The sequence below is a fragment of the Gorilla gorilla genome, chromosome 6 (genome assembly GCF_029281585.2).
Source record: "Gorilla gorilla gorilla isolate KB3781 chromosome 6, NHGRI_mGorGor1-v2.1_pri, whole genome shotgun sequence".
Lineage (NCBI taxonomy): Eukaryota > Metazoa > Chordata > Mammalia > Primates > Hominidae > Gorilla > Gorilla gorilla.
Genome location: NC_073230.2, coordinates 85,328,384 through 85,355,236, shown reverse-complemented (window position 1 = coordinate 85,355,236; position 26,853 = coordinate 85,328,384). Strand labels below are relative to the sequence as shown.

The 26,853-nt window shown below is 52.8% G+C and overlaps 3 protein-coding genes and 1 pseudogene across 3 annotated transcripts in view; 1 reads left to right on the top strand and 3 right to left on the bottom strand.

Annotated features, from left to right (window-relative positions):
• LOC115932769 (AP-3 complex subunit beta-1-like) overlaps nucleotides 1–3,988 on the bottom strand; it is a 158,520-nt gene extending 154,532 nt beyond the window's left edge. The window contains 3 exon segments of the mRNA XM_063708061.1: nucleotides 371–500; nucleotides 3,272–3,414; nucleotides 3,852–3,988. Coding sequence (XP_063564131.1) covers nucleotides 371–500; nucleotides 3,272–3,414; nucleotides 3,852–3,988 — 410 coding nt within the window.
• Nucleotides 3,989–5,452: 1,464 nt separating this feature from the next.
• On the bottom strand, nucleotides 5,453–16,002 carry LOC115932770 (ras GTPase-activating protein 4-like; annotated as a pseudogene).
• LOC101126771 (speedy protein E2-like) lies at nucleotides 15,885–24,841 on the top strand. The gene is made up of 8 exons (XM_055392876.2): nucleotides 15,885–16,160; nucleotides 17,116–17,334; nucleotides 18,633–18,863; nucleotides 19,893–19,951; nucleotides 21,170–21,255; nucleotides 23,302–23,620; nucleotides 23,743–23,847; nucleotides 24,700–24,841. The coding sequence occupies exons 1-7, from the start codon at nucleotides 16,001–16,003 to the stop codon at nucleotides 23,800–23,802; spliced, it is 1,134 nt and encodes a 377-aa protein (XP_055248851.1). The 5' UTR covers nucleotides 15,885–16,000; the 3' UTR covers nucleotides 23,803–23,847; nucleotides 24,700–24,841.
• LOC115933217 (putative postmeiotic segregation increased 2-like protein 3) overlaps nucleotides 24,720–26,853 on the bottom strand; it is a 38,804-nt gene continuing 36,670 nt past the window's right edge. The window contains exon 10 of the transcript XR_010134475.1: nucleotides 24,720–24,902. The gene's annotated coding sequence lies outside the window, so the exon portion shown is untranslated. The remainder of the gene's footprint in view (nucleotides 24,903–26,853) is intronic.

Here is a 26,853-nt window from a genome sequence, read left to right as displayed (position 1 = left end):
ACTGCAACCTCCGCCTCCTGGGTTCAAGACTCCTGCCTCAGACTCCTGAGTAGCTGAGATTACAGGCGCCTGCCACCATGCCCGGCTAATTGTTGTATTTTTAGTAGAGACAGGGTCTCACCATGGTGGTCAGGCTGGTCTTGAACTCCTGGCCTCAGGTGAACCACCTGCCTCGGCCTCCCAAAGTGCTGGGATTACAGGTGTGAGACACCGTGCCTGGCGAGACCCTCTCTTGAGAGCAGGCTTTGATGGGAGGTGGCCAGCTCTGGGACCAGGAGGTAGAGGTGGGGCGAGGGGGGGCTCAGCTTCCTCACTGGGTTTCTCTAGTTGCAGGGGACCCTCTGCCCGCCCCCAGGCCCCTGAGTCTCACCTGGCCTCCAGCACAGAGCAGCATAGCCGGCAGGCCCGGGCCCCTGGCCGCACTTCCAGCTGCAGGTGGATCTCGCCCTGCACCTCCTCATCGGGGTCGACCTCCGTCAGGTGGGCCCACCCGCTGAAACCTGTGGGGTCAGCTCAGCCAGGGACCCGGCCCTGAACCCCCATACCCTCCACCCTCAGCCCCACCAGGCACCTTGAGGCACCTCCATAATCTCCTGGGAATCCCCTAGGCACCCGTGAAGCAGGGGCTGGTATCCCCAATGACAGATGGGGAAACTGAGGCTCAGCAGGTGAAGAAACAGCAGTTGGAAGAGCTGGGATTAGAATCTAAGTCAGTGACCTGGGGCTTGTGCCCTCACTATTGTGTCATTTTTGTCATCGTCGTTTTTAGAGACAGGGTCTCACCCTGTGAGCCAGGTGTGGTGGTGCATGCCTGTAATCCCAGCTCCTCAAGAGGCTGAGGCAGGAGAATTGCTTGAACTCAGATCGCGCCATTGCACTCCAGACTGGGTGACAGAGTAAGACCCCATCTCAAAAAAAAAAAAAAAAAACAAAAGATGGAGTCTTCCTATGTTGTTCAGGCTGGTCTCAAACTCCTGACCTCAAGCAATCCTCCCACCTCAGCCTCCCAAGGTGCTGGGATTATAAGCGTGGGCCGCTGTACCCAGCCAGATTCCCCATCTTAAAACGGGAAGAGAGTGGCCCTCCCCTAGGGCTGCTGGGAGGAGGGTCTGAGGCCCAGATGGAGAAGCAACAAGATTGCACCATTGCACTCCAGACTGGGTGACAGAGCAAGACCCCATCTCAAAAAAAAAAAAAAAAAAAGATGCAGTCTTGCTATGTTGCTCAGGCTGGTCTCAAACTCCTGACCTCAAGCCATCCTCCCACCTCAGCCTCCTAAGGTGCTGGGATTATAAGTGTGGGCCGCTGTACCCAGCCAGATTCCCCATCTTAAAACAGGAAGAGAGTGGCCCTCCCCTAGGGCTGCTGGGAGGAGGGTCTGAGGCCTGGATGGGGAAGCTACAAGGCACCCGGAGGAATAGCCTCACTGGGGCCACTAGACCCCAGAGACGCTGGCTAAGGCTGCAGGTGGGAAAGGCCTTTGGCCTGGCAGGGGCCAAGAAGCCCCATGAGTCAGCAGAACCTGCCTCCGCCCTGCCCCCATCCCTGGCCCAGCGTCACAGACAGGAGCAGGTGTGTGTGGGGGGAAGCCAGTAAGCGGGACACAAAGGCTCTGATGGCAGAGCCCATAGCATCCAAGAACTGGTTTGAACCCTCAGAGAAGCCCAGAGAAGGCAAAGAGTTGCCCAAGGTCACACACAGTGAGGCTGGCACAGGGCTGAACCCTCAAAATCATGTCTGGGCAGAGCATGGTGGTTCACACCTGTAATCCTAGCACCTTGGGGAGGCCAAGGCGGGAGGATCTGTCAAAGCCAGGAGTTCAAGACCAGCCTGGGCAACAGAGTGAGACCCCCATCTCCATTTTTTTTATTTTTTGAGACAGAGTCTTGCTCTGTCACCTAGGCTGGAGTGCAATGGCGCAATCTTGGCTCACTGCAACCTCTGCCTCCCAGGTTCAAGAGATTTTCCTGTCTCAGCCTCCCTAGTAGCTGGGATTACAGGTGAGTGCCACCATGCCCAGGTAATTTTTATATTTTTAGTAGAGACAGGGTTTCACCATGTTGACGAGGCTGGTCTTGAACTCCTAATCTCAAGTGAGTTGCCACTGGGATTACAGGTGTGAACCACCATGCCCGGCCTCCATCTTTGTTTTTCTTTTGGAGATGGAGTCTTGCTCTGTCATCCAGATTGGAGTGCAATGGCGTGATCTTGACTCACTGCAACCTCCGCCTCCTGGATTCAAGCGATTCTCCTGCCTCAGCCTCCTGAGTAGCTGGGATTACAGGTGCCCACCACCACGTCCAGCTAATTTTTTGTATTTTTAGTAGAGACAGAGTTTTGCCATGTTGGCCAGGCTGGTCTTGAACCCCTGACCTCAGGTGATCCACCTGCCTCGGCCTCCCAAAGTGCTGGGATTATAGGTGTGAGCCACTGCACCCGGCCTCTATTTTATTTTTTATTTTTATTTTTTATTCATTTATTTATTTATTTTTGAGGTGGAGTCTTGCTCCGTTGCTGAGGCTGGAGTGCAGTGGCGCGATCTCGGCTTACTGCAAGCTCTGCCTCCCGGGTTCAAGCCATTCTCCTGCTTCAGCCTGCCAAGTAGCTAGGACTACAGGTGCCTGCCACCACGCCCAGCTAATTTTTTTGTATTTTTAGTAGAGACAGGGTTTCACCGTGTTAGCCAGGATGGTCTCGATCTCCTGACCTCGTGATCCACCCGTCTCGGCCTCCCAAAGTGCTGGGATTACAGGTGTGAGCCACCGTGCCCGGCCTTTTTTTTTTTAAAAAAAAAAACTATATAAAAATTGTAAAAACAATAACACAAAACAATGTCTGCATCCCAGAAATAATTGAAAGGGATCTCCAGCCTGGACTGGCTCTAGGCCAACCCTTCAGACTTAGGACACAGTAGTACTAGGGCCCAGATGGAGGCGACCCCATGGGTTACAGAAGGAGCTGGCCTGATTTGGAGAAGGGGTCCCTACGCTTCAGCAATAGAGTGTAAGGCAGCCCCTTCTTCTGCCAGCAGAGGCCTCAGATTCCACCCATAGCAGCCCCTCTTCACCCTAGGGAAGAGGCAGTAACAACCAGGCTTGGGAACATGCTGCAGAACAGAGGCCAGGAGTACAGAACGTGGCCCCGGCTTCTGGGGAGAGTAGAAATGGCTTTCCCTGAGCAGGAGACCAGACGGAGCCTAGAGAGGAGGTCTCTGAGTGGGAGGTAAGCCAGGGACTGGGCAGACCAGTGCGGGAGGGAAGGGAGAACTTACCCTTAGGGTGAGAGGCTATGGTGTCCCTCGTAAGGCAGACCTTTCCGATAACGTCGTCCCGGCTAGAGGAGGGAGATGGAGGCAGAGCTGGGCAGGGCTTCAGTATCTGCCCTCTGGGACCTCCCACCAAGTTCAGGGCCCCCCTGGGGGGGGCAGGGTGGTGGACACCGCTGTCATTTCCAGAGTAACCCAACAGAGCTGGACCTGTGGCCCTTCCGTAGGCTGTGGGTTCTGGACCCTCTAGGGGGATGTGATAGGTTTCTCACATGCCCACACATGCCAAGCTCACACTCTCTGGGTGCCCATCTCACAGCTCACACCTGCACGCACATGTGTAGTCCATGCACACTTGTGCCCGCATGCCTGCACACACACGTGTGTATGTGGCGCATGCACCATGGAGCCACGCATGCGCACACCCACACGCTCAAGCCTTTCGCCCTCCCAGGCCCCCAGGCTCTGCCTCCCTCCAGGCTGCAAAGAGGATGCCAAAAAGGACCCAGGAGTCCTGGTGGTGAAATGGGCCAGGGAGGAATCAGATGGCCAGGTCTGGGTCCCAGCTGGAGAGGGGGGCACTCACCTGAGGGCATCCTCATCCACGACGTAGAAAGCCACAGTGTGGAAGGTGGGCGGCAGGTGCACTTGGTACTCCTCACCCCAGAAGGGGCACAGGGTCTTCCACACTGTGGCTGTCCTGCAGGAGAGAACCCTCAGCATGTGCCCAGGCCACTCCCAGGCCCTGGGCTGGGACCTTCCTTGTATCTCCCCCTACCCCTATAACAACTGGCTCTGCCACTGATGTGTTTTCCCTGTGCCAGACCCTACTGTTCACCACCAATCACTACCCCCTGAGATTCCTCTCTGCTCTGGATGGGGCACAGGGCTGCCTCTTTCTGGCTGTTATTTATTTTATTTTATTTTTTTGAGACGGAGCCTCGCTCTGTCACCCAGGCTAGAGTGCAGTGGCGTCATCTCGGCTCACTGCAACCTCTGCCTCCCAGGTTCAAGCAATTCTCCCTGCCTCAGCTTCCTGAGTAGCTGGGATTACAGACGCCTGCCACCACGCCCAGCTAATTTTGTCATTTTAGTAGAAACAGGGTTTCACCCTGTTGGCCAGGCTGCTCTCGAACTCCTGACCTCAGGTGATCTGCCCGCCTCGGACTTCCAAAGTGCTGGGATGACAGGCGTGAGCCACTGTGCCCAGCCTCTCCAGCTGTTTTACATTTGGGGAAACTGAGATCACAGTTGGCAGGCACTGGCCTCAGGTCACAGGGTAGCTGCCTCAGGGCGACTGCTGAGCCTGGCCTCACATCCTCACCCAGCTCTGGTCAACCCCCTGTGGATCACAGCCTTCAACTCATGGGACTCACTCTGTAGCCCAGGCTGGAGTGCAGTGGTGTGATCATAGTTCACTGCAGCCTCCACCTCCTGGGTTCAGGCTATCTTCCTGCCTCAGCCTCCCAAGTAGCTGGAATCACAGGTGCATGCCATCACGGCTGGCTAATTTTTTTTTTGTAGAGATGGGGTCTTGCTACATTGGCCAGGCTGTTCTCAAACTCCTGGCCTCCAGTGATCCTCCCACCTCAGCCTCCCACGAAGTACTGGGACTACAGGCATGAGCCGACATTTGAAACATGTATTTATTGGCCCATCTTCTCCCTGGGATATCAGCTCCATGAGGGCAGGACTCTGCCTCATCTGCCACTGTATCCCCTCACCTAGAATCATGCCTGGAACTTAGGAGGTGCTCAGTAAGTATTTTTTAAATAAATGAATGAATGAGTTAATGAAGGAACAGATGAGAAGGTTACTTGAGAACATGCACCCAGAGCCACACAGAGCATAATGTTTGATTATTAGGCATTGATACAGACACAGAACCACACAGGTGCCAGCTCAGACTTTCTTTTTTAGAGAAAGGGTCTTGCTCTGTTGCCCCGGCTAGAATGCTGGGATTATCTGCGTGAACCAGCGTGCCTGGCCCCCATCTCAGTTATCTGGAAATAGTTTCCAACAAACGGGTGCAATGTGCAAATTTCACATCACGGGGATGCACCTGTCTGTGCACTGGCCCACACACAGACCTACACATGGATGCCCAGGGAAAGACATGGGCCATGGCCTCCTGGGGGCTCAGGCCCCTGGACAACACACACACACCTGTCCCTGACACCTCCCAGATTAGATACACTCTGCGGTGCCTGATGTAGCTGGTAGCGGGGCGAGAAGCTCAATCAACTCTTTTCTCATCCAGTCCACTAAGGCCCCTCCCACAGCACCCAGGCCACTCCCACAGACCTCAGGCCACTCCCATAGCACCCAGGCCATTCCCACAGCACCCAGGGCATTCCCATAGCATCCAGGGCACTCCCACAGCACCCAGGCCACTCCCATAGAGCTCAGGCCACTCCCACAGGGCTCATGCCACTCCCACAGTACCCAGGCCTCTCCCACAGCACCCAAGCCACTCCCACAGTGTTCAGGCCACTCCCACAGCACCCGCTCCCCTCCCCGCACCTTGCACTGCAGGTAGGCAGTCTGGGGCCTAGCCGGCGTCGTCCGTGTAGATGACCTGCATGACGTGCGAGCTGCCAAAGCTCTTTTCCTCAACCTTTTCCGCTGCCCGGATGTTGGCTAACTTGATGAGGGCGCTTTTCTGGGGCAGGCAGGGAGGAGGAGGCTCAGGGACCTAGCCAGGGGCATTCCATTCCCCATCTCTGGGCCTCAGTCTCCCCTTCTGCAGCACCAGGGGTAGGCGTGGGAGACCCAGAGTGACCTCAGCCAGGGCAGAGCACAGACTGATGGTGACCAAGTGCCCAGCAACTGGGAGAGGAGGACCTGGCCTCTCTGGGGGCCACTCCCAGAAGGCCTCGGAGGTGTGAGCTTTGGGGTAGTGTCTGGACAGCCAGCATTCCCTGGGCTACAAAGTCAATCCAGCCGTGGCCAAGGCTTTGTGACTTTGCATTTATTAATTTTCCCACTTGCTTTTGTAGTTCCAGGCTCTAATAGTCATATCCTGACCGGGCGCAGTGGCTCACACATGTAATCCCAGCATTTTGGGAGGCCGAGGAAGGCGGATCACCTGAGGTTGGGAGTTCGAGACCAGCCTGACAAACATGGAGAAACTCCGTGTCTACTAAAAATACAAAATTAGCCGGGCAAGGTGGCGCATGCCTGTAATCCCAGCTACTTGGGAGGCTGAGGCAGGAGAATCGCTTGAACCCGGGAGGCGGAGGTTGCGGTGAGCCAAGATCGCACCATTGCACTCTGGCCTGGGCAACAAAAGCGAAACTCCATCTCAAAAAAAAAAAAAAAAAATGGGACCAGAATTAAATAATGCTCATGTAGTCAACTCTTTCAACCCTGGCAAGGAAGATGTATAATAATCATCTGAGTGCTTTGGGAGGCTGGGGCAGGAGGATTGCCTGAGGCCAGGAGTTTGAGAACAGCCTGGGCAGCATAGCAAGACCCCATCTCCGCAAAAAAAAAAAAGTTAAAGAAAATTAGCTGGGCTTGGTGGCACGTGCCTGTAGTCCCAGCTACTCGGGAGGCTGAGGCAGGAAGATTGCTGGAGCCCAGGAGTTTGAGGCTGCAGTCAGCTATGATCGCACCACTGCACTACAGCCTGGGTGACAGAGCAAGACCCTGTCTCAAAAAATAATTATCATCATCTGAGGGGTCTTTGGTCGGAAGGGGCGGGCCCCTCATCTGGTGGGACCCCTGAGCTGGTTGAGAACAGGGTGGGTGATGAGCTCCTTCACCTACTCCTAGCCCGCTCTCACCTGCCCAGGGCTAGGCTGGGTACTCCTGGAAGATCATCTCCATAGCCTGCATGACTGGGGGCAGGTGTACAGCAAGCAGTCACCAGGTCCATAGAGGAAGTATGTCCTCAGCCCTTCCTGGGAGAAGAGAGCTTGCAGGAGAGGTGACCCATGACTCAGAGAGGGCTGTACAAGGTGATCTTTGAGATCCCTTCCCATGCCAAGATTCCGTGCTTCTATATTCCTGCCTCTTCCAGGAAGCCTCCCCTGTCTGCCCTAGCCTCCTACTCATCTAGCAGCCCAGGTGATGTACTATCTTTAATAATACCATTTGCCTAAATAGTACTACCTGCCAGGCCCTGGGTCAGGACCCTTAGGGAGATCATCTCATTTAATTCTCAACAACCTGGCAAGGTCGGATCAACTTCCTCCATATTCATTTTTTTTTTTTTTTGAGACGGAGTCTTGCTCTGTTGCCCACGTTGGAGTGCAGTGGCACGATCTCGGCTCACTGCAACTTCTGCCTCCCGGGTTCAAGCGATTCCCGTGCCTCAGCCTCCCGAGTAGCTGGGACTACAGGCACCCACCACCACACCCGGCTGATTTTTTGTATTTTTAGTAGAGACGGGGTTTCTCCATGTTGGCCAGGCTGGTCTCAAACTCCTAACCTCAAGTGATCCACCCGCCTTGGCCTCCCAAAGTCCTGGGATTACAGGCGTGAGCCACCGTGCCCGGCCCTCCTAGGTTCTGACAAGCAGTACAGATGCCACACACCTGGCTTTCTTCTCTGACCCCGGGGGTACCTCAAGTGGGCTCCAAGGAAGGGGACAGGTGCCTCTAAGGTGCCCCACTTGCCGGCCTCCCTCCTTACCCACCTTGGAGCTGGGCGTCTTCGCGAAGCTGAGGGCCTCGGCAGTGAGGGAGAAGTAGAGCTTCTTGAAGGAGGAGGACATGAGGGGGCCCTTGCCCTTGGTCCTGTGGATGAAGAGCGGCCCCTCCTTCACAGGTGGCGCCTGCAAACTCAGCGTCCGCTGCAGGTCCAGCTCTGCCAGGCCAGGGAGGGAGGGGAATAGAGAGCCCAGTGAATGAGGGCGGGACTGGGGGGGGGGGGGCGGAGCAGTGGGCGGGGCCGTGGGGCTCAAGGGCTGAGCAAATCTGAACAGCAGGCAGTGGACATAGTCATGGGGCTCAAGGGCGGAGCAAACATCAACAGCTGGTGGTGCGCGGGGTGACAGGTGGACTGAGGAAGGCAGGGCCATGGGCTTGGAGGCGGGACACGCGTCAGCAGCAGGTGGCGGCGGGGCTATGGAGCTCAAGGATGGAGCAAATGTCAACAGGCACAGATGATGGGGGGTGAGGCCATGGGTCTAGGGGTGGGGCAAACGTCAACAGCAGGCAGTGGGCAGGGTCACAGGAAGCACAAACAGTGGTGCGTGGGTCTATGGCCTGGGGGCCTGGCAAATGTCAACAGCAGGCGGTGGGTGGGGCCACGAGAGGAACAAACAGCAGTGGGTGGGGCCGTGGGGCTCAAGGGCGGAGCAAACGTCAGCAGTAGGCTGTGGGCGGGTCTGTGCAGGGCGGCGCTCACCGTCCTTCTCCTCGATGTCCACGAGCTTGGTGATGAAGTCCTTCAGCTGCGCCACGCCCTGGCGCACGGTGGGCTGCAGCGGCTCCATCCAAGCCTCCTTGGCCCTGGAAGCCGGTGTGTCCATGTTGCCCACATTCTGGACTGCCTGGAGGTGACAGCAGGAAGGACCAGGTTCTGCTAGGTTAGGGGCCTAGCCACTGCACCCCCTCCCACCCCCCCTCCCCAGGTCTTTGCTACTCAGCTGTAGCGATGGAGGCAGAGGCGACAGAGGCCATGCCCACGGGCCCCCTCCAGCCCCACTAGGGATCAGGGAGGAGAGGATCATGAAGTTTGATGCCTTATGATAACTGAGACCACTTGGGCCTTCCTCTGTAGGTTTAGCTGACGCTGCTGCACTGGATACCCCACCCCGGTGCCGGGCACATAGGTGCAGCCTGAGAGTAAGCAGACCCGGGTTGGAAGGTCCCGCGATTCACCACCGACAGGATGGGCGGCCTTGGCAACCCCCGACCCCTCGCAGGCCTGTTCCCTTATCCATGAGATGGAGCTCGGACAAGGTGGCCACAGGAAGGCTTTGCAAACTGTGAAGTGCAGTGCCTACGTGGGCGTGCCAGTGGCCTCGCCGGAGCCGGTAGGGAACACTCTGCAGTCCAGGCCAGGGCCCCGGTAGGACACCCAGCTGTGCATCCCGCCCGTGGCCGCAAGGCCCGCACCTTGGCCAATAGGAGCGGGGTGCGGCTGGTGCGGGCGTCCGCGTGGCGCTCCGCAGGTGGAAGAGCTTGGGCGACATGATGGCGGGAGAGAAAGAGCGCAGGCACAGGAAGCTGGTGACGGCGATGAACGGTACATTCTGGAGGGGTGCGGAAGAGCGCGGGCTGGAGTCCCCCAGACCAGGGCTCCTGGCAGCCCCCTCCCCTTAGGCTCCGTCCCTGACCCTCGCCGGGACACAGCCTCCCTGGTCCTCCCCAGCGCTCCCTGGTTCCCCACCGCTCTTCGCCCCTCGCCCCAGCCCAGTCCAACCCGGCCCAGCCTAGCCCAGCGGGTGGAGGGCGCACCTCGTGCTGGGCGCCGGGGAAGCGCTCGCGCACGCCCCGGAAGAGCTGGCGGAAGGTGGCGCGCACCATGGCGGGGCACGCGCGAACCGAGCGGCTGAGCGCGCTCAGCAGGGCCCCCAGGGGGGTGCGCAGCGTCTGCGCGCTCTGCTCCAGCACCTCGGCCTCGGTCTGCGGGCGGTGCAGCCCGGAGCACCTGCGTGGAACGGGGCGGGTTGGTAGAGGAGGTCGCGGTCAGCGCCAGGGCCACGACAGGAACAGTGGCTCTCACAGCAGCCAGGACACGGACACAGGGGACAATACACGGGTGGGCAGAAGCACAAACACACATGCTGACAGGGCCTGATCCCAACCCGCTGCCGCTGCGCCCCGCACCCCCCCGGAGTTACTCCCGGCCTCACCCTACATCCTTAACTTCTACTTTGCTGGGGTCCAGCTCCACGTACTACTTCTCCTCAAACACCTTGTTGATGATGGGGCCCAGGACGCCGTGCAGGTACTGCATCCCGGCCACCTGGGGACCACCGCAGGTCACACTGATCCTGTCTCCCCCAGTCCCACTCCAGCTGCCCACCTTCTCCCGGCAGCCGCCCTTGCACCGTTTGCCTGCCGTATCCGCCCAGGAGGGGGCCAGGTACACATGCAGGGCAAACTGTTTATTCATGAATGAATGAATGAGTGAGTGAATGAATGACTAGAATTCTTAGCCCTTGTAATCCTAGCACTTTGGGAGGCCAAGGCAGGAGGATCACTTGAGGCCAGGAGTTAGAGACCAGCCTGGGCAACATAGTGAGACTGTCTCTAACTTAAATTTTAATCACACACACATTCTTTTTGGGGGGGGGTGCGGGGCACGGAGTCTAGCACGGGGCCCAGGCTAGAGTGCAGTGGCGTGAGCTCACTACAACCTCTGGCTCCGGGTTCAAGTGAGTCTCCTGCCTCAGCCTCCCCAGTAGCTGGGATTACAGGTGCCCACCACCATGCCAGGCTAATTTTTGTATTTTTAGTAGAGATGGGGTTTCGCCATGTTGGCCAGGCTGGTCTCGAACTCTTGACCTCAAGTGATCCACCCGCCTCAAACTCCCAAAGTGTTGGGATTACAGGTGTGAGTCACCACGCCCATCGGTTATTCTTATACTAAAAAAGTATTCACAGCCGGGCACAGGTCAGGAGTTCAACATCAAGCCCGGCCATCACGGTGAAACCCCATCTCTACTAAAACTACAAAAAATTAGCCAGGTGAAGTGGTCCTAGCTACCTGGAACGTTGAGGTGGGAGGATTGCTTGCACCCAGGAGGTGGAGGCTACAGTGAGCTATGATCACCACTGCACTGGTGGTACAGGCGCATGCCTGTAATCCCAGCTACTCGGGAGGCTGAGGCATGAGAACTGCTTGAACCTGGGAGGCGGAGGTTGCAGTGAGCCAAGACCATGCCACTGCACTCCATCCAGCCTAGGTGACAGAGTGAGATTCTGCTCAAAAAAAAAAAAAAAAAAAAACAATTCACTGTTTATCTGAAATTAAGTTTTAACTGGGTGTTCTTTTTTTTTTTTTTGAGACAGAGTCTAGCTTCGTCACCCAGGCTAGAGTGCAATGGCGCAATCTTGGCTCACTACAACCTCTGCCTCCGGGGTTCAAGCAATTCTGCCTGCCTCAGCCTCCCGAGTAGCTGGGATTACAGGCGCCCGCCATCTGGCCAGGCTGGTCTCAAACTCCTGACCTCAGGTGATCCGCCCACCTCGACCTCCCAAAGTGCTGGGATTACAGGCGTGAGTCACCGCGCCTGGCCTAATTTTTATTTCTTTGTAGAGACGGAGTCTCGCTTTCTTGCCCAGGCTGGTCTCAAACTCCTTGCCCCAAGTGATCCTCCCACCTTGGCCTCCCAAAGAGCTGGGATTACAGGCATGAGCCACTGCTCCTGGCCAACGGTGTCCTATCTTATCTCGCAACTCTATTCCTGGAGAATCTGGCATAGGGAGTTGGAGCTATGGCTCAGGGACACTGACCTTGGAGACTTGAACCCTGGTCTGAGGTCTGCAGGGAAATTTTCAAAGGGAAAATGTCTGAGTACTTGTTTCAGAAACTTCCAGAGGCAGAAAGCAGGAGACCTGTACAACCTGTGAGCTAAGAAGACAGACCTGGCCGGGTGCGGTGGCCCATGCCTGTAATCCTAGCACCTTGGCAGGCTGAGGCGGGTGGATCACTTGAGGTCAGGTGTTCGAGACCAACTTGGCCAACATGGTGAAACCCTGTCTCTACTAAAAATACAAAAATTAGCCGAGCATGGTGGCACACAGTTGTAATCCCAGCTAATCAGGAGGTTGAGGCAGGAGAATCACTGGAACCCAGGAGGTGGAGGTTGCAGTGAGCCAAGATTGTGCCGCTGCACTCCAGCCTGGGTGACAGAGCAAGACTCCATCTCAAAAAAAAAAAAAAAAAAAAAAGACAGAAGACAGAGCTGAGCTGAATGCAGAACTGTGGGGAAAAATAAAGGGGAGGGGCCGGGCGCGGTGGCTCATGCCTGTAATCCCAGTACTTGGGGAGGCCGAGGCGGGTGGATCACAAGGTCAGGAGATCGAGACCATTCTGGCTAACATGGTGAAACCCTGTCTCTACTAAAAATGCAAAAAATTAGCCAGGCGCGGTGGCGGGTGCCTGTAGTCCCAGCTACTTGGGAGGCTGAGGCAGGAGAATGGCGTGAACCCGGGAGGCAGAGCCTGCAGTGAGTCGAGATCACGCCATTGCACTCCATCCTGGGGACAGAGTGAGACTCCATCTCAAAATAAATAAATAAATAAATAAATAAATAAATAAATAAATAAATAAATAACAAATAAAGGGGAGGTGGAGCCCAGCCGGGATGAGAAGGATGCTGGCTAGGTGGGCAGGGGCTGAGGGGACCCTGGAGCCATGTCTCCTGACCTCTCACCCCTGAGCGGCCCCCCTGCCCTGCCCTGCCTGCCTATAGCCAATTCCCAAATGTCAGCCCCCACCCCACCCCTTGCGGCCGGCTGCCCAGCTCCATGCACTTACTCGTCATGCCGCCGGCTCTTGGACTGGTCGGGCTGCAGCCGGAACCAGCCCTCCTCCTGCTGCGCCACCCGCAGTCTCTGGACATCGATCACCACCTGGGGACATAGTGGCAGTTTTCCTGGAGCTGGGAGACTTAGGTCTCCTCCTTGCCAACTACTGTTCTTAGTGGGGAGGGGCCCCTTCCAAGGGTCCCTGAGTGCCAGTGGTGGTGGGGGGAAGTTGCTGTTTCTGGCAGACGGTGGAGGTGGCGGGGTAGTCCCAGGCTTCCTGAGTGTCCCTCTTTGGGGAAGCCGGAGGGAGGTCCCTGAGGATGGGATGGCTGCAATGGAGCCAGGTGCTGGGGGACAGCAGGTGCAGCCTGCCGGGGGAGGAGGGGGGGCGGGGCGGTGGTGCTCACTTTGCCCAGGAAGTCGTTTCGGCTGACAAGGTCCCAGTCCCAGGCCTCCACGCACAGCGCCTCTATGGCCCCCTCCTGCAGCTCAAATTCAAACGTCTCATTCCAGCGTGGGTAGCATGACTTCTTCACGACCTGCCCAGAGGAGGGTGGGAGGGGGTTAGGCTGATGCCACTGGACTCCCCAGGCTGGGCAAAAGGCAGAGCTGCCCTAGACACCTCCCCTGGGTTCCCCACAGCCTCCTCGCCTTGGAGGTTCTGCCACAGCAGAGGTTAAAATGTCCTGTCCAAGTTCCCACCCATTTCTCAGATGGGGAGAACTGAGGCCCAGGGTGGGGAAAAGATGTATCCGAGGCCACACAGCAAAACAGTACTGACTATGAGGATGTGGTGAACAGAGAATACCTCTACACTGCTGGTGGGAATGTGAGCTAGTACAACCACTATGGAAAACAGCGGAGATTCCTTAACTAACTAAAAGTAGAACTACCATTTGATTCAGCAGTCTACCCAGAGGAGAAGTCATTATACAAAAAAGATACTTGCACACATATGTTTTTGTTTTGTTTGTTTTGTTTTGTTTTTGAAACAGTCTTGCTCTGTCGCCCAGGCTGGAGTGCAGTGGCACGATCTCAGCTCACTGCAACCTCCGCCTTCTGGGTTCAAGTGATTCTCCTGCCTCAGCCTCCCAAGTAGCTGGGATTACAGATGTGCACCCCCACGCCCAGCTCATTTTTTCTGTATTTTTAGTAGAGACGGATTTAAACATGTTGGACAGGGTGGTCTCGAACTTCTGACCTCTGGTGATCTGTCTGCCTCTGCTTCTTAAAGTGGTAGGATTACAGGCATGAGCCACGGCGCCTGGTTTGCCAATTTTTTGACAACATATCAACATCATTTACGATGGGCACGGCCTCAGTTTAGTGTGTGTAGACAAGGTGGCCGGAAGAGAGAGGAATATGCAAACCAGGCTTGAAGATGGGTTAAATCAGAGCTTTTTATTCCACAAAAGAGAAATTCTAATGGGGTCAGAACATTGATCTTCTAATATCTGAAAGCCTGTTAACTAGGAGAGAGAGAGCAAACTATTTTGTTGTAGGAGGACCAACCCAGTTCTGACAGTTTAAAGCATCATGAATGTGAATTTGAACTCCAGAAAAGCAGAGCTTCCTAACAATGGGACTTCCACAGCAATGGGATCTGCTTCCTCTTTCAGTTTGTGCCTTTTCTATGAGCGAGAGACTCCTAGGAAAGCAGCAGCCCATTAGGAAAACGTGTGGGAACTCACTCGCAGGTTTTTTATTTTTTTTGAGATGGAGTTTTGCTCTTGTTGCCCAGGCTGGAGCACAATGGTGCGATCTTGGCTCCCTGCAACCTGTGCACCATGAGTTCAAGTGATTCTCCAGCACCCTCTCCTGAGTAGCTGCAATTACAGGCATCCACCACCATGCCTGGCTAATTTTTTGTATTTTTAGTAGAGATGACGTTTCACCATGTTGTCCAGGCTGGTCTCAAACTCCTGACCTCAAGTGATCCACCCACTTTGGCCTCCCAAAGTGCTGGGATTACAGGCATGAGCCACTGAGCCCAGCCGGGAACCCACAGGTTTTTTGGATGGTCTCTGAATGTCATGTAACTCTTTTATTTTTTATCAAAAATTTTTTGACACAATATCTTGCTGTGTTGCCCAGACTGGAGTGCAGTGGCAAGATCATAGCTCACTGCAGCTTCTAACTCCTGGGCTCAAGTGATCTTCCTGTCACATGAGTCTCCCAAGTAGTTGGAACACAGGTGCCAGCCACCACACCTGGCTAATTTGGTTTGGTTTTGTTTTTTTAGAGATGGGCTCTTGCTATGTTGCCTATACTGGTCTTGAACTGCTGGCCTCAGGCAATCTTCCTCCCTTGGCCACCCAAAGTGCTGGGATTACAAGCATGAGCCACTGTGCACAGCTGAAATTTTTCGACTTAGTCTTTTTGTACATGTGATATTTTATTCATAGAATCCATAAATGGAAGGGAAATTTCTGAGTTCAGAGCAATACATATGATACAAAACTTGATATATAGACTAGAGTTTCTTAGCCGAACTGGAGGGGCTGGCTTAGGTAATCCATGGATTCCCTGAAATTGGGGACACCATTGGAAATATGTGTGAGCTCAGGGGCAGTTTCCTATGATTTTTAGGCCTCAAAATGTCTCTTGGACTCAAAATTGCCTTAGGGCAGAGGACGTGTGTACCCCCAGTATAGAATCTCGGACAGTGAATGTGAGTAAACATTCGGCAGAAAAGCTCTGCCAAACTGAGTGCTCTGATGTGACTTTTTCATCAAGTCAGTATTCCTGGGATCTCTTGTACATGATAATCTCACTCTTGTACATGATAATCTCACTCTTGTACATGATAATCTCACTCTTATAAGGTTTCATCGTTTCTGCTTACCCTAGTTTTCTTTCCCACTCTGTTCCCTCTCCCACCAGACTGGACTCTGAAATGGGCATGTACAGAGACGAAGAGACCCCAACATGCTTCAGGCTTTGAGTGGAGAGGACAAAGCCTCTGCTGGGACAGGGAACAGAGGGATGTGGAGTCCCTGAAGATGCTTTTGGACAATGGTCTGAGGTTGGGACAGTGGCAGGAGATACCATTCACCCAGGATCTCCAGGACAAGAGATCAGCTTGGCAGTTACATGTGTTTTTTTTCAAACTGGTTGCCAGGTTCGCACGGACGATGACATCAGAGATTCCGACCTTCCTGATTGGAGGGACCGGACTCCGTGGCACCTGGAGATCAGTTGGACAACAGTATCTTCTCAGAGCTGTTCTCCACTCCTGACTTCTCCTAGGCTTGAGAATTGATAACATACTCTTCTGGATCCTAGCAGTGTCCAGAAGAAGGCCATGGACAGAACGGAGACTAGGTTCCATAAGAGGGGACAGATTACAGGAAAGATCACGACCAGCCGTCAACCGCACCCCCAGAATGAGCAGAGTCCCCAGCGGAGCACCTCGGGGTACCCCCTCCAGGAGGTGGTGGATGATGAAGTGTTGGGACCATCAGGTGAGGGGACTGGTGGAAGAAGAGGTGGGATAGGATTGACTAAGACGAAGGAAGGGGGCCGGGTGCGGTGGCTCACGCCTGTAACCCCAGCACTTTGGGAGGCCAAGGCGGGCGGATCACCTGAGGTCAGGAGTTCAAGGCCAGCCTGGCCAATATGGTGAAACCCCATCTCTACTAAAAGTATAAAAATTAGCCAAGTGGTAGTGGTGCACACCTGTAATCCCAGCTACTCAGGAGGCTGAGACAGGAGAATCACTTGAGACTGGGAGGAAGAGGTTGCAGTGAGCTGAGATCACGCTACTGCACTCCAAAAAAAAAAAAAAAAAAAAAAAAAAAAGAAAAGAAGGGTCAGCGGTCAGGAAGGAGAATCTGAGGAGGGTGTGTGAGAAGAATGGAGAAATTCAGGCTGGGTGGGGTTGCTCACACCTGTAATCCCAGAACTTTGGGAGGCCAAGGCAGGCGGATCACTTGAGGCCAGGAGTTTGAGACCAGCCTGGCCAACATGGTGAAACCCTGTCTCTACTAAAAGTACAAAATTGAGCTGGGCATTATGGCAGGCACCTGTAATCCCAGCTACCTGAGAGGCTGAGGCAGAAGAATAAATGGAATCCAGGAGATGGATGTTGCAGTGAGCTGAGATTGCACCACTACACTCCAGCCTGGGTGACAAAGCAAGATTCTGTGTCAAAACAAAACAAAACAAAAAAGGAGGGACTCAGAGAGCCAGGGACCAGGGAAGGACATGAAGCAGTGTTCGGAGGACAGAGAGAGAGAAGAATGGAGAGGGGAAGGAGCGGCACATGGGGTTGAGCAGAGGAGAAAATCAGAAAGATGGCTTAGAGAAGCCAGCAGTCTGCGAGTCTGGGGAGGATGGAGAGTGGTTTGGGGTTTTGGGTCGGGGTCTAAGGTGATCAGATGCAGAAGCATTACACGGTGGCCTGGTTTCTTTACTCAGCCCCTGGGGTAGATCCCAGCCCCCCATGTAGGTCCCTTGGCTGGAAAAGGAAGAGGGAGCGGTCAGATGAATCTGAGGAGGAGCCGGAGAAGGAGCTCGCCCCTGAGCCTGAGGAGACCTGGGTAGTGGAGATGCTGTGTGGGCTCAAGATGAAGCTGAAGCAACAGCGAGTGTCACCCATCCTCCCTGAGCACCACAAGGACTTCAACAGTCAGCTTGGTAGGAGGACACCCCAGAGAGCACCTCCAATCCTGTTCTTTCTAAAAAGACGAAACTTCCAATAACCACACTTTTCCAATGGGAAAGATATGCCCCCAGTGGGTGAGCTCTCCACGCACGAGGACTCAGAAGTGATCATTCATGAGGGACACTTAGGAGACGATAGAGGACTAGGCTAGACTTGATAAAGGTTGGCGCTTGGGATGAGAAAGCTTGGTTTTGGGCCAGGTGCAGTGGCTCACACCTGAGATCCTAGCACGTTGGGAGGCTGAGGCAAGAGGATTGCTTGAACTCAGGACTTTGAGGCTGTAGTGAGCTATGACTGCACCACTGCACTCCAGCCTGGGTGACAGAGCAAAACCCTGTGTCAAAAGAAAAACGAAGGCCGGGTGTGGTAGCTCATGCCTGTAATCACATTACTTTGGGAGGCTGAGATGGGTGGATCACTTGAGGTCAGTTGTTCGAGACCAACCAGACCAATATAGCGAAACCTCATTTATACTAACAATACAAAAATTAGCCAGGCATGCCTGCTATCCCAGCTACTCGGGAGGCTGAGACAGGATAATCGCTTGAACCCAGGTGGAAGAGGTTGCTTTGAGCCAAGATAGCGCCACTGCATTCCATTCTGGGTGAGAGAGTGAGACGCTGCCTCAAAAAAAAAAAAAAAAAAAAGGGCCCAGAAGTCAGGAAGGAGCACGTGAGGAGGGTGTGTGGGAAGAATGGAGGTACTAAGGCAGGGTGCAGTGGCTCACACCTGTAATCCCAGCACTTTGGGAGGCCAGGCAGGCAGATCACTTCAGGCCAGGAGTTGGAGACCAGCCTGGCCAACATGGTGAAACCCTGTCTCTTCTAGAAGCACAAAAATGAGCTGGGCGTTTTGGTGGGCACCTGTAATCCCAGCTACTTGGGAGGCTTAGGCAGGAGAATCACTGGAACCCAGAAGGCAGAGGTTGCAGTGAGCCAAGATCGCACCACTACACTCCAGCCTAGGCCACAAAGCAAGACTGTTTCTCAACAACAACAACAACAACAACAACAACAACAACGGGACTCAGAGAGCCAGGGACCAGGGAAGGATATGAGGAAGTGTTCTGAGGACAGAGAAATGGGAGAATGGGGAGGAGAAGGAGCGGCACATGGAGCTCAGCAGAGGAGACAGACAGAAGGAAAGATGGCTTGGAGAAGCCAGCAGTCTGCGAGGCTGGGGAGGATGGAGAGTGGTTTGGGGTTTTGGGTCGGGCTCTAGTGTGATCAACTGCAGAAGCATTACACCGTGGCCTGGTTTCTTTACTCAGCCCCTGGGGTAGATCCCAGCCCCCCGCGTAGCTCCTTTTGCTGGAAAAGGAAGATGGAGTGGTGGGACGAATCTGAGGAGTCGTTGGAGGAGGAGCCACGGAAGGTGCTCGCCCCTGAGCCCGAGGAGATCTGGGTGGCGGAGATGCTGTGTGGCCTCAAGATGAAGCTGAAGCGACGGCGAGTGTCGCTCGTGCTCCCTGAGCACCACGAGGCCTTCAACAGGCTGCTTGGTAGGAGGACACCCCAGAGAGCACCTCCAATCCTGTTCTTTCCAAAAACAGGAAACTTCCAATAACCACACTTTTCCAATGGGAAAAATATGCCCCAGTGGGTGAGCTCTCCATGTGGGAGGAATGTGAAGTGATCACTCATGAGGGACACTTAGGAGATGATAAAGGATTAGGTCAACTTGATAAAGGTCAGCACTTGGGATAAGAAAGCTTGGTTTCGGGCCAGGCGCAGTGGCTCCCGCCTGAGATCCCAGCACGTTGGGAGGCTGAGGCAAGAGGATTGCTTGAACTCAGGACTTTGAGGCTGCAGTGAGCTATGACTACACCACTGCACTCCAGCCTGGGTGACAGAGCAAAACCCTGTCTCAAAAGAAAAACCAAGGCTGGGCACAGTAGCTCATGCATGTAATCCCAGCTACTCGGGAGGCTGAGACAGGAGAATCGCTTAAACCCGGGAGGCAGAGGTTGCAGTGAGCCAAGATCAGGCCACTGCATTCCAGCCTGGCCCACAGAGCAAGCCTCTGTCTCAAAATAAATTAATAAATAAAAATAAAAATCAAATAAAAAAAAACAAAATCAATAAACAAAGAAAGTGGTTTCAGCTGTGCCCTCTGACACTTAATGTCTCTTACTGACTTTTCTAAACCTAAGTGTCTCCATCCATAGTGGGGGATACCAAGGCCATGGTCACACCCTGATGTGACTGTCTCATGAGGAAATGATGGGAATTCCTTTATGACTCTGCAGTGGTCCCTCCGTCTCTGCTGCAGGGGGTCCTGGCTGATTCCCAGCTCTACATCCTGTAGATTCTCACACCCAGGGCCTCCTTCGGCCTCTTCTCAGGGGAGTCTCAGAGCAGGAGCCTCTCTCCCTTGCCCAGTGAAAGTCACTCTCCCCTCTCCCATCCACCTCACCCGCGGCCACAATCCTGAGACCTCCCCCCGGGAGGCACACTTCTCCTCGCTGCCCTGCTGCTCCCACGGAAACCCTGTCCTGCTTCTCACACTGACATCTGCTCTCTAATCACAGAGGATCCTGTCATTAAAAGATTCCTGGCCTGGGACAAAGATCTGAGGGTGTCGGACAAGGTAAGGTTGTTCTCCATGTAACTGTTCCTGTTCCAACGCATGGCTGGGGGGAGGGTGCAGCTTCCAAACCCACAGTTCTCCCTCCACCACCTCCCACCAGATGCTCCTAGTCTTTTTTTTTTTTTTTTTTGTGAGACAGAGTCTTGCTCTGTTGCCCAGGCTGGAGGGCAGTGTCTCAATCTTGACTCACTGCAGCCGATGCCTCCCGGGTTCAAGCGATTCTCCTGCCTCAGCCTCCAAGCAGCTGGGATTACAGACATGAACCACCACACCTGGCTAATTTTTGTGTTTTTAGTAGAAACGGGGTTTTGCCATGTTGGCCAGGTTGGTCCTGAACACCTGACCTCAGGCGATCCACCCGCCTTGGCCTCCCAAAGTGCTGAGACTATAGACGTCAGCCACTGTGCCCGACCAGCTCCCATGGTCTTGAGTCTTGGCACCCACAAATTTTTTTTGTGAGACAGAGTCTAGCTCTGCTCCCCAGGATGGAGTGCAGTGGCATGATCATAGCTCATTGCAGCCTCTAATTCCTGGGCTCAAGCAATCTTCTTTCCTCAGCCTCCTGAGGAGCTGGGACTAGGCACATGCCACCATGCTCAACTAATTTTTGAAATGTTTGTAGAAACAGGTTCTCACTATGTTGCCCAGGTTGTTCTCGAACTGTTGGGCTCACATGATCCTCCTGTCTCCACCTCTCAAAAAGTACTGGGATCACAGGCTTGAGCTGCCACTCCCGGCTATTCTTGGTCTTTTTATGATTTGTCAGCATCTCCCTCAGGATTCTGCTGGTCTCTTGCAGAGTGAATGAGTGGCCCCTGCCTCTCCTATGGGTCCTTTGGGATCTGAGCTCTGGGCCACAGTCTGGCCGCAGACCTGAAGCTCCTGGCCCCTCTACTCTCAGCTCTTCGGGACAGTTCTCTGCCTGGCACACAAAAGACCCTCCTGACACCAGCCGACCTAGACACACCCCCTCCAAAGATCCCATCGGAGCCCACCATCCTGGGAGCATCACCCAAAACCCTTCCTCTGGCTTCTCGGATTTGCATCCGACCTTCGAATACCCCTCCATCCCGCAATTTCCAAATGAGTACAGTCACCCCAACACTGAGGTCCCTTCTCTGATGGGCAGCCCCTCCCCAGACCCTCATTCCCCCTCTCCACAATCTTCCTCTTCCAAGATGTGACCTCTCCCTCTCTGTGTTCCTTTCTCTCCATCAGTATCTCCTGGCTATGGTCATAGCGTATTTCAGCCGGGCCGGCTTCCCCTGCTGGCTATACCAACGCATTCATTTCTTCCTGGCTCTGTGAGTGGTTTGCTGCCTCCTATCCGTCAATATCCAATGCCCTGGGACAGCGGGGGAAGTGGGATTCCAGCCTTTCGTTTATTCTTTCACCTATTTGTCCTCTTTACTCTGTGTACAAAAAAGAGAGGATTATACTATCATAGACTGTTGTTTCTAAACAGAAACTCAGGCTGGGCACAGTGGCGTACGCCTGTAATCCCAGCACTTTGGGAGGCCGAGGCAGGCGGATCACCTGAGGTCAGCAGTTCGAGACCAGCCTGGCCAACATGGCCAAACCCCGTCTCTACTAAAAATAGAAAAATTAGCTGGGTGTGGTGGTGTGCATCTGTAATCCCAGCTACTCGGGAGGCTGAGGCAAGAGAACCCTTTGAACCCAGGAGGTGGAGGTTGCAGTAAGCTAAGGTCGAGCCACTGCACTCCAGCCTGGGTGACAGAGTGAGACTTTTTCTCAAAAAAAAAAAAAAAAAAAAGCCAAAAAAACAAACTCCAATGCCAGTGTACAAATAAAAGAATAAAACAAAAGGAACCATAAACCGCTCCTAAGGGGAAAAGAAAAGGAGTGGAGCGGACATGCCGCTTCGTCCAGCAAGCAGACGTTTCTGGTTCTTCTCTCTCTCTCTCCTTCCCACATCAACCACAAACGCCATCGACCTCCTCTGGGTTCCCATGACAGAGGTCACAGTTCAGGTCCCCCTCGCATCACTCGAATCCACTGTCAAATGCTCCCCGCTGGGCTCTCCTGGAGTCTCTCCCCAAGCCAGGGGGCTTCCTAGTGCAGCCTGAACATCTTTCCAAAGCACGACAACCTCACTGCCCACCTGAACAACTTCCTTAGCTGATGCCCTTCTCTATCGAGGCCAGGGTCCACAGTGTCAATTCTACCCTCTCTACAATCTCTACAAGCACACTGGCTCGCCATCTTGGTATTTCCTGGCTCGGCTTCACTGCTCCTTCCAAATGCCCTCCACTCGACTTTGTGTTTGTGTTTTCTGTCTGGGTGTCCCACACACATGTGGCTCTGAAGGGAAGGACCCGTTCCTTGAAGTCAGTTCACCCCACAGCCTCTGTGATGCCTTCCCTCATCTTCCAACTTCTGCATGCCCATAGCTCTCTAGTTACATCCTGGACACTGGGATTAGGTCATCTGCCTTGATTACTCCCAGTCCCATTAGACTAGATGCCTGTAGAAGGCAGGGTCCTGGCAAAATATCAATGTATTCAATTTCTTTTATTTTTTTGAGACAGACTTGCCCTGTCCCCCAAGCTGGAGTGCAGTGGTGAGATCATAGCTCACCGCAGCCTCCATATCCTGGGCTCAAGCGATCCTCCCACCTCAGCTTCTTTATTAGCTCCGACTACAGGGCTGTGCCACCACACCTGGACAGTTTGTTTGTTTGTCTGTTTGTTTATTGAGACAGAGTCTTGCTCTGCCTCTCAGGCTGGAATGGAGTGGCCCAATCTCAACTCACTGCAACCTCCGCCTCCTGGGTTCACACAATTCTTATGCTTCAGCCTCCTGAGTAGCTAGGCCTAACGGGTGTGCCACCGCACCAGGCTGATTTTTGTATTTTTAGTAGAGATGGGGTTTCTCTGTGTTGACCAGGCTGGTCTCCAACTCCTGGTCTCAAGCGATCCACCTGCTTCAGCCTTCTAAAGTGCTGGGATTACAGGCATGAGCCACCGCGTCTGGCATATTTCTTATATTTTTAATAGAGACGAAGGTCTTGCTATGTTGCCCAGGCCTGTCTCAAACTCCTGGCCTCAAGTGATCCTCCTGCTTTGGCCTCCCAATGTGCTGGGATTCCAGGCGTAAGCCACCACTCTCGGCCACCAGTTGGGTTTTTGTCTCCATCCTGAAGGAGTGGGAGACGCCCTTGATCAGGTCTCTGTCCAGCAGAGCCCTCCTGAGGAAGGCGTGGCTCTCTGCAGGGTGGGTGCCAGTCCTGAGCTAGGGACGGTCCCTTACCTTCCTCTCTGGGAAGCTGACCTCAGCCGGAGGCCTCTCCTGGTGGTGCCCCTGAGCAGCAACCTGATTTCTGTCCTCAGCTACCTGGCCAATGACATGGAGGAGGACGACGAGGACTCCAAACAAAACATCTTCCACTTCCTGTATGGGAAGAACCGCTCTCGCATACCCTTGCTCCGTAAGCATTGGTTCCAGTTAGGCCGTTCCATGAACCCGAGGGCCAGGAAGAACCGCTCTCGCATACCCTTGGTCCGTAAGCGTCGGTTCCAGTTATGCCGTTGCATGAACCCGAGGGCCAGGAAGAACCGCTCTCAGATAGTCCTGTTCCAGAAACGTCGGTTCCACTTCTTCTGTTCCATGAGCGGCAGGGCTTGGGTTTCCCCGGAGGAGTTGGAGGAGGTGAGTGGGGCCTGGGGAGGTGGAGGAGGTGGGGAGGAATTGGGTGGGCTGGAGGCTGGACGAGGGGAGAGAGGGGTATCCTGGCGAGTCCCCGTCTTCTCAAAGGGCGTTTGTTTTTCCAGATCCAGGCTTATGACCCAGAGCACTGGGTGTGGGCGCGAGATCGCGCTCGCCTTTTCTAGAGCTCCAGGGACCGTGGAGGCCTGAGGTCATCGGCCTGAGAGAAGGTACATCTGCATCCTCCGGGGTAAAGGCAGAATATTGGGGTCTATTTCGGAAATCCGAAGAACCCAATTGCTTGATCTGGCTTCAAGCCTGGGCAACGTGGCGAGATCCCCTCTCCACAAAAATACTAAAATTAGCCAGGCGATGTGAGGCGCATCTCTACTCCCAACTACTCAGGAGGCTGAGGTGGGAGGATCGCTGGAGCCTGGAAGGTCGGGGCTGCACGGAGCCCTCATCCTGCCACTGCACTCTGTCTGGGCGACAGAGTGAGACCCTGCCTCAAAAATAATCATAAATACTGAGTTTGGGGAGGTTCATTATGATTGACGCACTTGAGTTACCGATTTGGGTCGAGGGTTCAGTGAAGCTTTGGTTTACATCTTGTGCAGCTAACCACGTTGAGCACAGAGCATGAGACTTTATCATGAGGAGGTAGAATTAAGGATTAGGCTTCTGGACTCGTGGTTCGTGATGTTGTCACATTAGAAACACATCTAGCATGGTTACAAGTTTAGATCTTAAGTGACACAAAAGGCCCCAGCTGTGATGAAGTCCAAAGCCACATTCTCTGAGGGTGCCCTACTCCCTGGGCAGACCCACCCAAAGTCCTTGCTATGAAGCAGATCACTGGGGCTGACCTTGGGTGTATTAAGTGAGTTTTGGAGTCATGGTCACCAAAGTGTGAGTTTCACAGTTGAACACGATGGTTCAGAAGCAGGGTATAGAATGAAAGACAGCAGATAAAATCGCATTTCTCAATTGCTCTGAACTCTAGACTTGACATGGGACGTGAATAACCTTCCTGTCTAGAGAGCTGCCTCCTTGAAGCGTGACATTGTCTCTCTCACTTCCAGAACACCGGACCCAGGGGAGATGTGGATTTTCAGCAGGAACTTTATTCCAATGCTAATGGCAGACACCAGGAAGGAGGAGAGGAACCATTTGTGCAGATCATCTAGAAGAACCTGGACCATTCTTGATGGAGCTGAATACAGTGATCACGTTGTCCTCCTAGGAGCAGGGGTGGGGGGAGGGGGGTGGGGTCCATCTAGGAGTCCTTGGAGAAAAGTAAGAAACCAGGAGTGTTTCCAGTTCCACCTTTCCTGCGGCACCACCACCCTTTTTATATTGCTGAATTCCAACCTCCCTGGGGCGGAACCTGGAGGTCCTGTTTCTTACGGACTTGGTTGCCACAGTCCAGGAGCATTTGAAGGCACAATGCAGGGGCTCAGATTGGCACAGAATTCTTTTGTGAAATATCAGTGCCACAGATTGTAACAGATAGCTTCATGCACACTCTGCATTTTATTGGTTTGTTTGGAAAATGTTGGCCATTGAATTATTCATAGATTTATTTCAAATAGTTTGGAAATTGTTGTACTTTTGAAAACATGCTGTTCCTGTAGTTTTTTGATGAGAGTTATAGTTGTTATATATACATAAAGATAATTTTCTTTTCATTTTTAAGAGACAATTCTTTTTATCCTAAATATTTTATTATCTTTAAATTTGTTTCTGTATTATTATATGTGCTCCTGAAGCGAGCACTCTTTTTATGTATACTTCCATAATAATCTCTTCTATTTATAGCTATTGGTAGTTCCCCTAAATTCTGACGACAGAAATTTTTATTTGCTGTTTAGGTTTGTGACTGAATTGTGAGAATTCAGTTGTGATTTTTAACATCTCTCAGATATATATACTAACACGTCTAATATATACTATCTATTTTATTGGTTTATTTTGAAAAACATGGGTATAGAATTATTTAAATATTATTTTATTTATTAAATATATTTATTTAAATATTATTATTACTTTAAATATTATTTTAAATATTTTGAAAATACTGGTATTTTTTAATAGATGCTGTTTCTATAAAGCTGTGTGATGGGTGTTATAACTGTTATATACACATACATATAATTTTGTTTTTCTTTTTAAGAGAGGATTCTTTTCATCCTAAATCTTTTACCTTTCAATCTTTGTATCTATTATTACACGTGCTGCTGAAGGCAGCATGGTTTTTATCTATGATACTTAGTTAACATATATATTACATTTATAGCTATGTAGTAGTTCCCCTAAATTCTTGTAAAAATAAATTTTTATTTGATATTTCATATATGTTTGAAATGTGAGAATTCAGATGTAATTTTTTACCTTGTTTTGGCATGTCTGTATGTTACTTTAAAGAGGATGTGTGTTCTAAAGGAGGACATGAGCTGTGTGTTTTCAAGAGAACAATAGAGTGCGTCTCTTGGGGAAACATAATAAAAATGAACTTTTCTCACCTTCACAGCAATTGTGATCATATTGGTCTGGATTGATTATTTGCTGCCCAGTGATATTTTTCCTTAATGGGGTTGTGGTTATTTGAACATATTTATTAGCTCTGGAAGATAATCCTGTGCTTTTTTTATGTAGAAAAAAACATAAGGCTGGGTGCAGTGCTCACACCTACAATCCCTGCAGTTTTGGAGGTCATGGCGGGAGGATCACCTGAGGCCAGGAGTTTGAGGCCAGCCTCAGCAACATAGCATCTACATCTATTTTTAATTTTTATTTTTTAAAGAAAAACAATAGAAGAGAAGGCTCAAGCTACAGGGTTTTTTTGTTTGTTTGTTTGTTTTGGAGACAGAGTCTTGCTCTGTCTCCCAGGCTGGAGTGAAGTGGCACAACCTCGGCTCCCTGCAACTTTCACCTCTGGGTTCAAACAAATTCTCCTGCCTCAGCCTCCCAAGCAGCTGGGACTACAGGCACCCGTCTGTACATCCGACTAACTTTTGTAAAAATAGTAGAGACAAGGTTTCACCATGTTGGCCAGGCTGGTCTCGAACTCCTGACTTCAAGTGATCCACCCACCTCGGCCTCCCAAAGTGCTGGGATTACAGGCATGAGCTACTGCGCCCAGATGCCAAGCTAGAGTTTTAAGGCAGTAAATGAGAGAAAGATATTGAGAGAGGAAAACCAGGTGGTAAGAAAACTCTAAAGGTGGCCGGGCATGG

Excerpts from the sequence above, each read along its gene's own strand:
- LOC101126771 (XM_055392876.2), top strand. The coding sequence starts at position 16,001 with ATGGACAGAACGGAGACTAGGTTCCATAAGAGGGGACAGATTACAGGA. Across the intron at positions 18,864-19,892 it reads GGCCTTCAACAGGCTGCTTG|AGGATCCTGTCATTAAAAGA; the intron begins GTAGGAGGACAC and ends CTCTAATCACAG. Across the intron at positions 23,621-23,742 it reads CCCCGGAGGAGTTGGAGGAG|ATCCAGGCTTATGACCCAGA; the intron begins GTGAGTGGGGCC and ends TTGTTTTTCCAG.